Source organism: Enhydra lutris, unplaced genomic scaffold, assembly GCF_002288905.1.
Source record: "Enhydra lutris kenyoni isolate GAN:26980312 unplaced genomic scaffold, ASM228890v2 scaffoldscaffold4, whole genome shotgun sequence".
Classification (NCBI taxonomy): Eukaryota; Metazoa; Chordata; class Mammalia; order Carnivora; family Mustelidae; genus Enhydra; species Enhydra lutris.
Window position 1 is genome coordinate 16,575,823 of NW_019154088.1, and position 17,144 is coordinate 16,592,966.

Genomic DNA, 17,144 nt, shown 5'->3' on the forward strand with positions numbered 1-17,144 from the left:
CCATGCAATAATGACATTTCCGATATATCTCTAACAACTATGTTAGAATCAGAATAAAGTACATTCTGTGGACGAAGTGGTGATCTAAAAATCTTTAACAGTTTATAGATATATAACTTTTAAGAATACTAATATAGTATCAACCTAATTGTCCTTTATTCTGGCTCATCTAATTTACAAACATGATTTCTGAAGTTTAACAGTATTTGTAATGGCAATGTCCAAAGCAATTTTGGCTGGGTAAAGTGCTATTTGTTGAACAAAAATGTAGTTGTTTGTGCAAGTTTAAACATTTCACAAGGCCAGCTGAGTTCATTTCAACCCTACTTACAAAATAATTATTGGCAAATGAAATGGGCTGAGGGGTAGAGACAAGACGTTTTCAAGCTTCTGAGAGATTTACAAAACCAAGTTCGTCAACCACTGGAAATAAAATCGAAAGGTCACAGACAATTAAAAGGTACAGGTTTAAATCTCAGGATTCAAAAGGGTTCCAACAAGAGGAATATTTACAATGGAACAATGAGGAAAATGTTTTGTTACAGACAGAAACATGGAAAATATGCTGTTGAAAATTGTTGGCTCTGAAATAAATAAAATCCAGACTGAGACTATTAAAAATATCAAAGTGATCTACCATGTGCCAACTCTATATTCTTTTGCTGTTTGTTATAAAGAAAATCCATTATTCAATATAATGCAGTTCTGGTTAAATTATCAAAGACATTTTCCGAATGCAAATGTTGTTTACCATATGCTATATATTCTTCTCTAACAACTTTAGTACACTTCCATCATAGACCCACAGGCACAGAGTTAGAAGGAAATTTTGAGTCATATTTTCACTTCCCAACCAAGGTACAAATTGCTTCCAAAATAGTCATTTGATTCATTTCTATTTAGCACCTATTACAAGCAAGATTTTTTGGATGGTAAAATAAGAGATACAAAAAAATACTTCAAGATGTTCATGGCCTGTAAGGGAGAAGAAAGCATCCTTGTCCACTGGCTGTCATGCCTAGACTAGAACACTCCAAAAAGCGACAGAGAGCTCACCACATCACAAGGAAATCCATTCCTCAGTGGGCAGCTCGGCAGTTAGGAAGATGTATGTTAAACTGAACTTCGTGGCAACTAACCTTCGTTTTGCCTTCTGGAATAAGATGGAACAGACCTCCTCCACCATCTTTAGTGTAGCTTTTTGAAGATGTTGAGAGGATTTTGACTTTGTCCTATATGGTTTCTTTCCCCTTCCTGCAGCAATTTTATTTCACCTTTATTTTCGCCACCTTCACTTTACTGCCCTTGGGGATTGTAAGAATTATTTCATGCCAATTCAGTGAACTTAATTGTTAAATACTCGATATTGCACTTAAAACAGCATTTTCAAATTACGACAGTCAAAAAGCAAGAGCTAGATAGCATTCAGTTGGATTCAATCTGGTATTGTCCTTTTGTAAATTAGACTAGCCCTGACTAACAACAGATGTTTAGGGGGAAAAAGGATGGAGCACCTAAGGCTTGCCAACACTGTATATTTGAGGGGGAGGGCATGATAAATCTTTTATAATGGAACCCATGTGCTCTAAGACAGTGACCGAACTTGATATCTTAAAATACTTAAATCTAGTGGTCTAAAAGTCACAGGATTAATTAGGTCATATTTTAGAAATGAGGCTACAATCTAAATTTCTTATTGGCCAGAAATAACTCCACTGTCTTTAATGAACAGAACAAGGGACTAACTCAAATATATTAATTTTTTTTTGCTAGTGGTTATACGTTTGGCACCTTTCAAAGCTGTAACTACCACACCCAGGATAATTTAAGTTCAGGAAACTTTATTTAGCTTCCAGAATGCCACCCCCCTCCTCAAATCCCACATCCATGCAAGAACACAAAGCCAAGGGTACACTAAAAAAAGAGAGACTGTTTTATTGTGACATTTATGACATGGACCCCTTGTTGACAGGAATGATCGAGGGGAATCTTGGCATATTGCACGGGTGTGATTAAGGGTGCACTGGTGATCCTTTGGCTGCTGGGGCTGGTTCTTGGTCCTCCCAGACCTCCACGCATGTGTGGGCCAGTCACAGAAATTTCCTTACCACTTGGTGTATACATTTAACAAGTCTTTGGTCTTAATAAGCACCATTACAAACCCTCACATTAAGGGCATTATTATTCTAGTTTATAAATGTTTCAATGATAAAAAATAGCACGATTACAGTATACACACACTTAATTTACATGTAATGTATTATAACTCATAACTGAGATAAGCTACTGAACTAACTTTGGTTGATTGAAATTAATGGAGTATTTGAACTGAATACTGGTAATTTGGTTTCTAAGTTGTGTAAATATTACAGTGCATTTATAAATCTAGTTTGAGAATTTACTAGCACCAAATAGATATTATAATTGGCCAACCTAGTACTTGTATTTGGAGAAGCAAAGTTTAAAAATTTGAAAAAAACAGAACAGTCCTTCGATTGAAAGCACATTCCTGTAAACTGCTAGAAGGATGGCATGTCAGCATGAATGACTGACCCCCCCGTGAAAATACGTGTCCCGGTTTTCAAGAATCAACACATATGACAAGGTAGCTCAGCTACACACATGAGAAGCCTGAGAAAGTGGTTGTTTTGAACTAGGGTTATCACCTGTACCTTGCTTTTTGTAATACAAGAATAGTGCTTATTTATAGAAATTTACTTGGTGAAAGATTGTACCTATGATATGAAGATTCTGATTGATTGGGGGAAAAATTCCGTTCTACCTATCTATCTTTGTTTTTTAATTATTTGGTCTCTGTCTGGTGAATTAATGAAGCAAAATCTGAATTTTCATCTTCAGATTATCACCCAGTTCACCACTGAGGTAGTCTTTGTCATAATTATCTTCTAGCTGATCAAGTTCTTTCTTTTTATAAAGTGGAGCACTACTGATTTGTAATGAATAGGTTCCAGCCACTGGCTTCTTCTTGGTGAAGTGGAGGTAGCTGATCCCTTCCTTTTGGTTGATTTTAAAGAAGCCATTTTCATTTCCAGATTCAATCAAGTATCTGTTGTGATTGGTCAGAGTCGTCAAGGCGGGGAGGAGCTCTAGGATTCGGACCTTGTTACTGATGTGGGAAATATTGAAAGCGAACACGGCTGTCTTCTCAATGTCCCAACTTGCGAGACTCACATTGGTGTCTCTCTCAGGCTGGTCCTGGAAAGACACATGACAATGCGTTAAATAAAATGTAAGTATGTCACCTACTTCTCATCTTAAAGAAAAAGTGACTCGAATCTCACACTAATACCACCTCCTGCTCACGTTGGATATACCGTGTCAAAAATGCCTGTTTTCATAAAACACCATTTAAGTCATAGATCTGCTAAACTGGCACATGTTTATAACAGTAAAAAAACAAAAAAACGTTAAACTGATGTCAAGACGGAAGCAAGTAGTTGGAGGCGGGTCTCCAAGTGTGCTCCCCAGATCAGCAGCATCTGCGTCACCTGGGAATCTGTCAGAAACGCAAATTCTCAGCGCCACCTGAGTGAGACCTACCGAGTCAGAAACCCCGGGGGTGTTTCCCAGCAATCCGGCTTACCAAGTCTTCCAGATGATTCACATGCACGCTCAAGTTCGAAAACCACTGTTTTCATAGACCGTTTTCTTTCCCTAGACTTATCTCATTTCCCAAACCACAGCGGATGGGTTGCAGCACCGATGCTAAGAAAGAACCAGTCTATTTCAATTTTGTTCACTGATGCAAAACCATCCCCTTGGAAGGACACGCCTAGGAACCTACTTCCTGACTCTGATGATCTGCTAACATTCAATGCTTTTCACCTGGCTGCTTGCTGGCCTCTCTGGGACCACATGTGCCGGATTCTCCGGGCCTGGAGCCAGAGGTCTGCGTGAATATCTGTGCAGTTCTGAGTTGACTGAAAGGCTGCAGCAGCCGTAGGCAAAGAAAACCAGGCTGCTTGAGCTCCATGTTGTTTTTGTCTAGAATCCAAGTTCCCTCACACTCCACATGGCTCTTTTCAGTAGAGGAACCTTGAGATTTCAGAACTTGGCGTCCCCACGGAGAGAGCACTATGTCACTTCACTATTCTGCCCACTTGCTGTCCTGGATCTCAGACCTTTCCTTTCAGCGGACTTTGGGTGGGTGTTTGACTTTCTCTTTGGCGAGACAGAGGAAATGAGCAAGTATGTGAAAACCTTCGGATGGCCACTCCCTAAAAGCAGCAAGAAAATCCAGAGTCCCACAGACTCTTGTAAAATGCAGCCTAGAGCGCAGGGAATGTCTGGATTTTCTCCCCAGAGAGCTTTTTCACACTTCGGAACATCCTTGGAGGAAACCACAGGCATCTGGAAGGCCCTTCTGCAACAGGAGACATCAGGAGAAACCACCTTCTGACCCACCTCGATGTTGGAGGCATCTGTTTCATTTGTGCTTCTCCGTTTCCTGCCCCGTTTGGGGTAGCCATTGATCTTACATTCGTAGCAGGCCTCCGGGGAGAGAGAATTGTCATCCATTTCGCCACTGGCAGGTGGCTCCGGGCCTCCTCGGCCCATGCCAATTCCAGAAACACAGTGCCTGTGGAGGAAGAGGGGCACGGCCCCTTTTCATTAGAACTGGTAGATAAGGGAGGAGGACCAAGAGTTCCAGTGGTGCATGGACCCCACCAGGTGACATTTAGCCACTGACTATTTGTCTGCTAGGTGACTGGCTGGTTCCAGGAGCCACCCTGAAGTCCTCTGGGTTTAGGCTCAGAGTCCCAGTTCCCCGGGTTGGGTCGATTTCTTTCTACTATCTCTCTGGGTCCTGTGTTGCATATGGATTTGCCCCTTCTTTTCTGAACCCAACTGTGGCAGGTGTTTTGCTCCATTAACACGGGGAGGGGACATGGAGTGGAAATGGGGAAAGGATTGGGAGTGGAGGGAGAGACCATGTGACTTGGGACGTTAAAGGAAAACGTCTTCCTTTTATAAACCAGAAAGTGAGAAAGGTATGAGCATCCGCCATTGAGCTCCCTGCCCTCTTCCTGCCTCCCTGACCGCATCACTACAGTCTCCCCTTCCGCCACCACTATCACCAGCCTTCACCACTCCGGCTTCTGAGCAACTTCTCCTCTTATGTGACCACTCGCTTTGGCCAAAGCTACTGAAGCTGCAAAGAAAGTTCTAGGTAGAACTGAGGTTGACTTAGAAACAAACCATGAAGATGTGTAATGTATAAGATGCAAGCATGGGAGCTTAACCCAACTGTGGGAAATTGCTTCAAGTCATTCAAAACCACTAGGACCATTGGCTCTGACTCATGTGAGGCTGGATAAACAAACCCATGCCCAAGAGAGAACTAGTTCAGCTGTTTTTCTTTGCCTTTCAGTTATCAAAGCCAAGTTACAGAGGGAGGCTTGCATGTTTCACAAGTACCTTGTTTTGTTATTCTGCTTACTATTTCCTAGGCCTCTTGGAATGTATTTACCAGGCTCCTCTTTCAAAATGTGTTGAAATAGCTCAATGATCCTAAGGAGTCTTTATTTTGGGGCAGGGTCCACTCTAGTGATTCACGGAGAAGCCCAAGCTGTTATAAATGGGTAGATTTCTACTAATGGGTCATAACGAAGACCAATTATTGACCTCTTTTTCTGTACGTGTTGGCCTGTTTTTTATAACCCATTTTTCTTTATGCCCTCAATGCCAATAAGCAGGATCTTTTTGTGTGTTTTGCAGCTGTTCAGGGGCTCCTACTATTTTCTGCAATCCTGCCAGAGCCCAGTACATTTCCTTTTCTCTTCCTCTGTCTTGCAGCATGAAACGTGCAGAAATAATACAATGGATGAAATGATGAATGCTCATCGTGTATGTGTGTGTGTTTGTATACATTTGCAAAATGATTAAGTTATTGGAAGGAAAACCCCAAATTTGTAGGCTTTGGTTCTTTTCTCAGAACTCCTTTCCAGTATTTTCATATCCCTGGAACACCACTTACAAGAAGTGTGACTACAAAGTCCCACTGGCTAGAAGCCAGTTTGGACTGTCACAATTTTTGCTGGGAAAATGGTTCTGGCATTCAACTTATGAAGAATGAGTCTACCGAGAGCCAGACACAAACATCTGGGAATTCGTGTCCTATTGCTGGCATTCTGTGTACTTCCCATGAAACATTCTTTTACCTTCAAGTCTACACAGACCCAAAGTGAATCGCTTGATGTTTGTGTGTTAAGAAATCAAAGGCCACTAGGTTAATTTTATATATAAATGTACGTGTGTGTTCTGGGATATGTGATTTTGTGGGGTGTGTCTGTGTGTGTGTGGCTGTGTGTGTGACATGTGTATGTCTATTTCATGTCTGTATGTTCCTAATTAAAAAGGTAAAAACTGAAATCCTTAACAAGACAGACAAAAGTAGATGGGCCTCCAAGTCTCGATTAAGTCAGCAGGGAAAAAGACCTACATTTGAAAACTTACTAAACTTTCAAATTACTGAGTAAAATAAAACTATGTCTTGCCTTCCCCAACACTCACATCTACAATGTGGTGAAGTGTTCTGCCTGGAGAATACACTAATTATTTCAGCTCCTGTTTCATACTCTTTTGGTAATTGTTAATGTAAACTTAAGTCTGAGGTGTAACATGTATATTAAACCCAGATACCGTTGTGATTTATCCTAACATACAATGTTCTCTAATGACAAGGCATTTTCAGTAAAGACCGAACCCTGCTTGCCCCAGGAGAAGGGTGGGTCAGGAATGTGCCCTGAGTCCTGTTCTGGTCTGGGTCGGCCCCTGCATTTCTGGAGAAATGAATCCGTTTTCGACAAGAAGATCAAGAGAACGAGACGAAGAAAACCTATATCAAGGTATTTACAGCGAGTTTCGTAGTCTGTGCATTACAGGCTACCACCTTCGCAGGGCTAACTGGAATGACCTCTAGGATTACAAAAAGGATGGTTCCCCTCAGCTAGGATGGGTTGTCAGGAGCGACATCCACTTCACGAGGCTGGGAGCAAGAGAGCCGCCCAGCGCGAACAGGGGCAGCGGCACTCACCCTTGGCCTATCCGGAAGTAGCCCGGCGGACAGCCGCACAGGTAGCCGCCCTCCGTGTTGGAGCAGCCGTAGCTGCAGGGCGCCTGCGCGGAGCCACATTCATTGATGTCCTGGCAGCCCCCGCTGAACTGTTCGTACTGGAAGCCGGCGGGGCACATGCACTTGTAGCTGCCCAGGGTGTTGTGACAGGAGGCTCCTCCGCAGATGTGTGCGCTGAGGCATTCGTTTTCATCTGCACGGAAACCAGAACACACCAGGCGTTTCCACCAGGGACTGCCAGCCAGCTGGCCCTCCGCTCGCTCGCACTACTCGGGAAGGCAGGGCAGGCTGAGGTGACTGGGGTGGGGAGAGGGAGGGGAGAGAGAGGGCGAGAGAGGGGGTGGGGGGAGCGAGCGCACTGTGGAAATGGACGTGGCCTCTTGGCACATGAGGAGCCAACGTGGAAGGCGAGGTCAAACATAGCAGGTGGAGAGCGTTAGAGCGTGGGGTTCGGAGGGCGTCAGATTCCAGGTCTCATCTGAAGCCCACACGGGTGTGTTCCGCGCAACACGAGCCTCCCGTGAAGCATGAGGGGCTGGTTCCTAGCTAAGGTTCAAGGCTCAGGGCAGGAGGGAAGGCATCCTGCAGTTCTCTGTGAGAGGGAGGACTGTCTCCAAAGCAGGAACCAGCTGTATTCCCGGAGGCTGCTTTCCCAGTCCTCCTCCTCGAGGATGTGCGGGGCTGGCAGGGCTGCCATCCTGCAGGAAGTGTCTGCCCCACTTGCACTTCCTTTTCAAAAATCTGCAAAAGCCCCCAGGTGCTTGTCCTGGGAATGAATAGTGCCTTCTGGTATGTCTGCTCCCATCTCTGAATGGGCCCCCCCTTATCCAAACCAGCCTCCTGCCCAGAGCGTCTGGGCCATGTCTAAAGCAAAGTATGGCTGGAAGACATTCAGAGCAGACTTCACAAGCAATAATTGGAAAAAACCCACAATAGAGACAGATGCTGCAGGACTGGCTACCCACGGGGACCTGCCAAGTCTGACAGTAAAAAGCAGGGAAAAGAAATCTAACTTTAAAAAATCAACTTGAGGGAGAAATCTTGAGTATCTCACTATTTCTAATTTATAACTTTCTGAAATCTCAAATATACTTTTGTAGGCCTGGCGTGTAGGGCAGGCTGGAGGCTTGCTGGTAAAATATTCCTTAATCTCTGTAGCCCATTTTCAGGCATATATTCATTTGACTGCATACAGATTGGCCTTTGCCTCAATGAGCAAATGCTTCCAACATAAGCGAGGAGGGGAAATGTAATTAAGGTTTATTAGATGCCCATTGCATGACAGAGTACAAGGTTCAGTACCTTGACCTTCCCAACAATCACGGGCAGTAGGTGTCATAATCCCTGTTTTACAGATGATGAAAACAAGGCTCCAAGAGCCCCTCTGAGATCCAGCGGCAGCAGCAGGGCCGAGACGCATGCCCAGGGCTGTCTGATTGCAGAAGCCACGTGCTTGCCTTCGTGCCAGTGTCTCTCAAGAGACTCCACACCATTTAAACTGGTACTTCTTTTGTCTTTTTGTTGGTTTCACCTTTTTAGATTCCTTTACAAAAAAACAGATCTGTTTCTAAGAAAACATCTGTATTTATTTATATTTATATATATATTTTTAAAGTAGGCTCAATACCCAGCACAGAGCCCAGTGTGGGGCTTGAACTCACGACCCTGACAGCAAAACCTGAGCTGAGATCAAGAGTCGGACACTTAACCAACGGAGGCTCCTAGGCACCCCAAAAATATCTGTTTTAAAATTGGAAAAACAGGTGGGTCAAAATGGTGGGGGTGGGGTGCTTCCATATGCATAATATTCTCCCTCCCTCTCTTTTCTCTCCCTTTCCTTTTTCCTTCCTGTGTGGAAGGAATAGATACACAATAAGAAAGCCATTCACTGAGCTGTCTGCTGTGGCTCCGTGCCCAGCTACAGGTCTGTTTAAGAATTCTTTATATCCAAGGACTCCCAGATATCCACCCAAGGTCATTTAGGCTTCAGGGTTCCTACAACAGAGGTAATTAGATCTGCCGTTGTCTTTGTTCTTTCCCCCTTGCTCTAAATCAGAGACGAAGTGTGAAACAGATACCAGTGGAGGCCATGGGCACCCAAGAGTGAATGAGGAACAGAGGGTAATTACTTTGGTGGAAAGACTATCCCTGGGCTGGATGTTTTCCCCTTGCCCCTCCATATCTATCTCCAGACTTTTCACCTGCTCTTAGCCCCTGGAGACTGACGTGCATGGAGCATCAACACGCTCCTCTCCTTTGCCCTGTGCTTTTGGGCTGGGCTTAGCCATTGGTTTCCTGACAGGACTCTGATAGACAAAACCTCTAAGGCCCATGTCTGTATATGTAGGACAGGACCGATTGATATAAAACTTAGATTTATTTATCTGTATTGTTCCAAAGGACAGAAATAGGTTAGAATTAGGAGGAGGAACAGTTCGTTTTCTATGAAAAAAATATTTCCAAGAATTAAAGTTCTCTATAGATAACTTGGGTTATCTTGCAAGAAAGTGAATGCCCTTCAAGATGGTATTCAAGTGAAGCTTGGACAACCAGGGAGGTTGGAGAAGGATTTATGTTTTAGGAGTGAGGTCAGACTAGATCCTCTCTAAGGCTCTTTCTAGCTTTGAGCATCTATCTTTGTTACTATAAATATCTCTCTCCTCCCTTTCACATTCTTTTCTATTTTACTTTATTTTTTTTTTTAACTCCCTGAGAATCTAACAAAGTTTAAATTAAACTTGCTTATCTATGTTAGAGAACTAGGGTCAGCAGAACAGGGATTAAGATAAGAAACTGGCAAATAGTCAATGTTTACAGCTTGGAAAGAATCTCTGCACTCACCCTGTACATCAGTGTACAAACATGACTTGTTTCCCGTGCTTTGCCCTCTCCACCTTTTTCATCCTGGAGCAAAAGAGCAATTTTTTTGTGCTCCAAAATCTTTGTTTTCCTCTCAGTCAATGCTCAAAATTGGGGGGAGGGTTGTGTCCTTTTTATAAAGAGAGACATTTTAATTTTATTGGAACAGGCTTGGATTCTCCAAAAAACCCTCCTTAATCTTAAGACTAAAACCTATCTACTCTGTCCTCTAAAATCAAGGGTTGCAGCATTAGGCTTGCTTAGTGTTAGCCATGGTGTGAAGAGAGAACCACTAGGAGAATTCCAAAATGTAGGATGGACTCTCTTTTACAAATTTTCTCTAGGTCAGCATGGCTCAACTCCAACTGCAGCTGCAAGCTTGATCTGTCCCATAAGACGATGAGACCCTGCGGCCCCTGGGTGGCTCAGTGAGTTAAAGCCTCTGCCTTTGGCTCAGGTCATGATCCCAGGGTCCTGCGATCGAGCCCCGCATCGGGCTCTCTGTGAGGCAGAGAGCCTGCTTCCTCCTCTCTCTCTGCCTGTCTCTCTGCCTGCTTGTGATCTCCGTCAAATAAATAAATAAAATCTTAAAAAAAAAAAAAAAAAAGACGATGACACCCAGTGGCCCTTGACCCCAAACCCATCCATCTTCTAAGAGTGAAATTCTGGCAGCCCAGGAGTGAGGATCCAGAAAGGGCTGGTCCAAGAAATCCACCCTGCATGGCTCCAGGGAAGCCATTCTGGCCAAAGGCAATGCTCGTTGTAGATAGCTATACTTCTTAAGAATTATGAGCCCAGTTTGGGCTAGTATCTTTTGGGTATTGAAACCCCCCAAACCTCTTCTTCTTCTTTTTTTTTTTTTATTTTATTCATTTATTTGACAGAGATCACAAGTAGGCAGAGAGGCAGGCAGAGAGAGAGAGGTGGAAGCAGACTCCCTGCTGAGCAGAGAGCCTGATGTGGGGCTCGATCCCAGGACCCTGAGACCATGACCCGAGCCGAAGGCAGAGGCCCAACCCTCTGAGCCACCCAGGAGCCCCCTCTTTCAACTTCTTAATCAATTTATTCTAGAACTCCCAACCAGGAGATGATCTTCCGGGGGCCGAAGTAGAATCTCTAGGCAATGAAGACATGCTCTGCCCATCTCCACTACCCCCAGACTGAAGGTAGGAAGAGGAGGGGAGGGCAGGTCATCAAGTAGTGTCTAAACTCTTCCAGCACTGGCATCCTTTTAGCCAGCTTCACTCACTGTTCCAAAACTGTGTCTTGGAAAGAATCAAACCAAATGAGAGGGATGCAGTTTTGATAAATGAAAACACACCAAATGTCTCTTCTTTTGGAGTAAAGTGGAGCACTGAGAGGTGGAGCAGCACCAGGGAAGCAGTAATCCTGGTGTCTTTGCTAAGGAGGGCTCTGAACCCATGGGCGTGGCAGCTAGAACAGGTCACTTAAGCACCAAGCTTACCGCAGTGCTGCTTAGATACTTGGTACATGGAAAAAGTGAGTGAACACAACACTTGAAAGGCAGCCCTGAGTCAGGAAGTTAAGAGCCTGAGGTTCTAGTCTTAGGCATGTCACAAAGGAACAGGGCTCAGGACAGATTACTTTTCTTCCTTGGGCTTTCAGGTCTTTCTAGTAAAACCAAGAGCCTGGGCAAGATGAATCTGGGGTCCCTCTAAACTAACCGTGTTGGAATTCTCTCATGTGCATTAAGAGTATTTTTCCCATGACAGTATGGAATAAAAAATGACATAATTTCAGTTTAATGAGCCTGTGGGTCTCCCTTAATTTTCCAAAAGAATTCAGAGACCTGAAAAAACTACCCGCATCGGCTGCTTACGCTCTGCCCCAAAGGGTGTGTAGAGCTGAATGGAACCACTTCTGTGTCTGTGGGCCAAAAGTCACCCAAAATCACCTCTGGCTGGCTGGCTATTTTTCAGTCAGAAGCAGGATTTTGTTGGCCCTCCTGTGAACAGGGCCACAGTGACAGCATGCAGCAGAAGGGGTAGGATGCTGAGAGTGAAGGAATTCTAGGGGCATTTCATTTCCAATGTTCTCAAAATATCCTTTATCATTATGTTTTTTTCCCCCTCAGTTTGCTGTTTTGCAAAGGCTGTGACTTTCCTCTGGTTTCAACCAGGTTAGGGGGGCTTTAAATGACTCTCTGTTGATCTAATGACAGGTTTCAAGTTTCCAGAAAGAAAGCACTATTTGGCCTCAGTGAAGCCCACCGCGATTCTTCATGGTACCAAAGAAAGACTACTTGCCCACACACTGGTTCCACTGGTAGTGCTGGAGATAGCCCTGGGGGCAGCTGCACCGGTAGCCCCCGATGATGTTCTGGCAGCCGTGCTGACAGCGATGGTTGCCTTCACACTCGTCCACATCTGCAAAGGAAGGGAGAGCTGCCTTGAAGCCACATCAGTGCTGGTCTCCCAGTTGTTCTCTGAAGCCACACTGACATGCATGCTAAAGGGAGAGGCAGCTGACCCCTGAAAAACTATTCTGCCACCAGAGCGTCAAGAATATGTGCTCCGGAGCTTTTGATGAGTCCAAGGAGAAAAACATCCAGATATTCCTGCTAATGTCTACAAATTAAAATGACCAAGAAATGAAGGTAAGGCCCAAGAGCATTCTATGGGACGGCTGTGGAAGTTATTTGTATTTGCTTGTTTGTGCCAGGATCAGAAACTAAAAGACGTCAAGACAGAAAGGAAATCCTAAAAAAAAAAAAATTTTAATTTTAATTGCATAGTATCAAACGAGTTATTCTTCATATATATAATCCACATGTGGGGAGTCCTTTTAAGACTTTGGATCCAATGACTAGAATATGAATGAATCAAATGCAGGAACTGAGCTATTTTTCTTGACTAGTTTGTGCCCTCTTAGGTGATGCTATTCACTGAGCAGAAAAAGCCCTGAGATACTAGGGGAAGACACATGTTATGGACATGATCAAGCATGAGATGAAAGATGGGTCTTTAAGATAGGACACCTGTGCCGACCCAGCAAAATAGTTCCCATCTTCAGTTGGGTGTTCTCCTTGTGCTCAGTTCCAAGATCTCCTAGAGGAGGAGGGTGAAGAGTTTCCCCCAGGACCTGGCAGCGGTATCAAGCTGAGAACCCTACCCACCTTCACAGCTGGCGCCACTCTGATCCAGTGAGAACCCGCGCTGGCATTCACAGGTGAAGCTCCCAGGAGTATTCTGGCAAATACCCTTAGAGCCACACAAGTTGATGTCAGAAGTGCATTCGTTGTTATCTAGAACAAGCGGGTAGGGAAAAGAATTAAAATCCACTCCTTGTGTTGTTTAAAAGAGAGAGGGATGATTCACTCAGAAAAGGCCAATAACTTTTCACATACAGGTGTGTGCAGACACACCTGCACACACGTACCTGTACTCACATAGTATTTTTTCACTTTTTTGTCATCGTCTTCCAACAGCAGAGGAACTAGAAAATAGTTCCTTAAGGGAACAGCTATGTTTCCTCTAGGATGTTTTCCTCTCCTACTTACCAATGCAGGCAGTATGGTGCTGGGTAAATCCAGGAGGACATTTACATGTGAAGCTGCCAATGGTGTTCACACACAGGAATTGACAGTTGTGCTGTTTGGTGGCGCACTCGTCAAGATCTATAAAGAAATGGAAGATGAGCATCACGGTCGAACTGACAGTATAGCACTCCTCAGAAGGAGTTCTGAGTTCTGACCTATACATCTCAACCCTGGCCAGAATAGACAGGTGGCACCTGGCTAGGATGAACCTAGGAGATAAGTGTTTGGAAGATGAAACGTGCTCTCCTTGTAGACCAAAAACTGTAGCTCTTTGGGGATCCAAGGAAATCCCAATTCCCTTTTGCTAGAGCAATGCAGGAATTTATCAACAAAGGCATTTCAAATTGTGACATTTTAAATAAACTGTAAAATAAAGTAAAAGATTAGGGATTCTCAAAATTTTCCAAAACATTGAAAAGATCTATTCAAGCTGAAATGCAAAAAGAAATGTTGAGGCTGGAAATTAATTTATTTGCTTAGTTCTTCCCCCCCTCCCTTTTCCGTTCACTGTTTTGAATCTGCTCAAATGAGATGTTCAACCAAACCAAACCAAACGGATTTTTTTTCTTAGAGAGTCTCCTTTGGCTAAAACAAAATTGAGCGATCAAAGGGGAAACAAAGGGAAAAAAAAAAAAAACAAAAAACCCTTACTCTGATAAGCTAATAGCACATTTAAAAACTGCCTACAGTATTTACCCAACATTGTTTTCCACATCTCAGTAAAATCCTCTACTTTGACCAGGCTTCTTTTCTCACTGCAGGAACTTCCAGGCTCATTCTTAACTCCATTGCTATTTAAAGACCTCAAGAGATACAAAGTATGTTCCAGCTTTCAGCTGAATTTTAACAACAACAACAACAAAAAATCACTGACCCAAGGGGCCCTGCCAGAGTACTGCTCTATGGTTGCTGGAGCTTACCTGCATACAGGTGAGGGACACAGCTCAGAGATTTCTTACACTGTTTTCTAACTACCCCACCTTAAGAACAGCAACACTTGCTGTTCTCACCTCCAAGAACATCTTGTCTACCCTTCTCTCCTCTACTCTGGATCTTACCCGGCTCTCATGGAGGAGGTGCTGGTCCCACATCTCCCCTAGGCCATCCTTTGAGCCTCTTTCTGTCAGATTCAATACTATATGTATCTGCACCACTGGTTTTGATCTTTAGTCCTCCATGCCAAGTATGGGGACAAATCTAGACCTCATGAGAACAACAGGAGAAAGGGACCTGTGATGGGATCTGTAAGAATCCCATTGCTGTTTGCCCACTCCTAAAGCCATAAAGAGAGCTTCACTGGTGTGTTTGATACATTGTGAAAAGACTGTTACCACTATACATTTAATTTCCATTTTTCATCTCTTAATTGCTAGGCCTTTTTGAGGATTTTCTGCCCTCACAGGCTGGAAAAATGCTATTAATTTGTTTTGCCTTGTGTAGATAATATATACACTGAGAGAGATTTTCTCTTTAATTTGGTTCTCTATTTACATGAGTAAATTTATGGGTCTGCGTTATAGCCTCACACTGCCCGGAGCTCACTGTGATCCACAGATGGAGAATAAGTTCTATGTTGGAGAAGCACAAAGCTGTAAACAACTCTTATCAAGATAGTCAGAATTTTTAAGTAGGTCTCTCAACCTCCTCTCCCTAAATTCTAGGATTATATAGATTTCCTATTATATAGGAAAACCTCAGGCACTGTTCATTCTGTCTTCCTGTGTTACAAGTCTCTTAACTCTCTCCTTTCAGCAGATGTACAAGAACTCAGTTGAGGGTCCTACTTCCCTCTGCTCTCCACTTCCACCCCACAGTTCAACTTCCCTTACTTTCTTTTTACTCCATCATGGCTTCATGGTAGAAACACGCTCTTAGTCTGCCATCTGGTCTACCCTTCCTTCTCCAAATCCCTCCTTTTAAAAAATCACCCTTAAGTTTGATTTACTTGCGCTATTCAGTCGATATGTGAAGTTCTTACTGTTGAGGAAGATGTTTCTAGGAGTAAATTTATACCAACAGAATTTTGCAAAGGATAACTTCTGGTTGAAGAGGGATTTCTGCATGGAGTTCTGCTGTTTCTTAATTCTTTGTGATATTTGTGGCTCAGATAAGGTTATGGAGGGCAGGAATGGGCTCTTTAGCAGGCCAGAAACCCAGACAAAATGTTTACTTAATTGGGCACAGTGTTTTCTAGGCACCAGTTAAGCTGAGGCAGGACAATGCCGGAGACCTGGGCTCTATGGTTGTTGAATAGATTACTTCCTTTCTGCTTATTCTATTTATGGAGTCAATCAATTAGGGATCTGTCCCACCTGAGACATCTGTCCCCATGGCTGCCCAAGGGGCAGGCATTGAGGATGTCTCCTGTTGCCACTGCACTCCCCCTTAGCCCCACAGTCTCCCTGGCCTCAGCTGCCATCCATCCACCATAGGAGGCAGGTGGCAGGGAGATCCCAGGGAGGGACTAACGCTAGGGAACCACCTGTTGCCTGTGGACAGCTTGCCTGTGGATTCCTCAAATGCACAGGGAATGCAACTATTTGCCCAGAAGGCAGGTGTGTGGGTGCAGGCAAATTCTACTTTACCTTTGCAGCTTCTTCCATCCTCCTGTAGAATGTAGCCTTTCGGGCAGGAACACTGGAAACTCCCTTCTGTGTTTTTGCAGATAAAATTGCAGGGTTTGGGGGCCTGGTTGCACTCATTCAGATCTATGATCAAAAAGATACCTTGTGACTATCCATCTAAAATGATGCTCAGTACCCACAGGGTCTAGCAAAGAACTTTAGCTTTGAGGAAAGAAAAGATACACTCTGTGAAGTCTTTGATCATTGTCTTGGGTTTTCCTATAAAATTACAGAGGCTATTTAGATGTTCAGTTTGAGGACATTTTTGGTACCATAATGTACAGTTTCCACTCAGAATAAACCTGAACACCAAAAACAGAGGACTTACCTACACAGGAAGTTCCAGTTATATCTGGAGTATAGCCATTTTTACACAGGCAATGATAGGATCCTCTGTCATTGACACACTCCCCATTTCGACAAACATCATGAATAACCTTGCATTCATCGATATCTGTTAATTTAACAGAGGTTAAAATAAGAAAGGCAGTATAAAATGGGCAATATCAATATGTAGGGGTGACCTCACCGTAAATACTAATAAACTCTCTCATGCACCTAAGAAATGAAACCAAAGGGGTGAGAACATACATTTCATAGGTAATGATAATTGTACTGAAAGCCAAATGAATAACTACACTAATAACTAATGAAGTATAATAACTAATCAGGCCAGGGGAACACTTTAAAAATAGTTATCTAAATGTATAGTTTTCCCCTCTGGTTCCAATGACACTGGTATTTCCCAGACATATTCAGCTCCTTGCTCTACCTCCTGCCATTAAGCTTGCCTCCTGCTGACATCTCAAAAATGGCTCATAGCTATAGACTCTTGACAAGAAAATCCCATTTTTTTCTAATAGTGCATGTACAAAATAAGGAGGAAGGTTTCCTCCCATTCCTTTTGCTGTATTTAAAGTTAATCCTGAAAAATATCAAATTGCATAATATTGGGGAGATGGGACCAAACTTCCTTTGGACAGGGAAGCTGTAGGGCTCTGGGGTG

The 17,144-nt window shown here is 43.6% G+C and overlaps 1 protein-coding gene across 1 annotated transcript in view; it reads right to left on the reverse strand.

Moving 5' to 3' along the window:
• Window positions 1-1,910: 1,910 nt before the first annotated feature.
• Window positions 1,911-17,144, reverse strand: part of LOC111158675 (fibrillin 1) — a 229,692-nt gene continuing 214,458 nt past the window's right edge. Inside the window, exons 58-65 of the mRNA XM_022520875.1 lie at window positions 16,467-16,592; window positions 16,100-16,222; window positions 13,476-13,592; window positions 13,092-13,220; window positions 12,223-12,342; window positions 7,058-7,289; window positions 4,426-4,600; window positions 1,911-3,216 (exon numbers count right to left, since the gene is read on the reverse strand). Of these exons, the coding sequence (XP_022376583.1) occupies window positions 2,827-3,216; window positions 4,426-4,600; window positions 7,058-7,289; window positions 12,223-12,342; window positions 13,092-13,220; window positions 13,476-13,592; window positions 16,100-16,222; window positions 16,467-16,592 (1,412 nt within the window). The 3' untranslated portion in view covers window positions 1,911-2,826. The remainder of the gene's footprint in view (window positions 3,217-4,425; window positions 4,601-7,057; window positions 7,290-12,222; window positions 12,343-13,091; window positions 13,221-13,475; window positions 13,593-16,099; window positions 16,223-16,466; window positions 16,593-17,144) is intronic.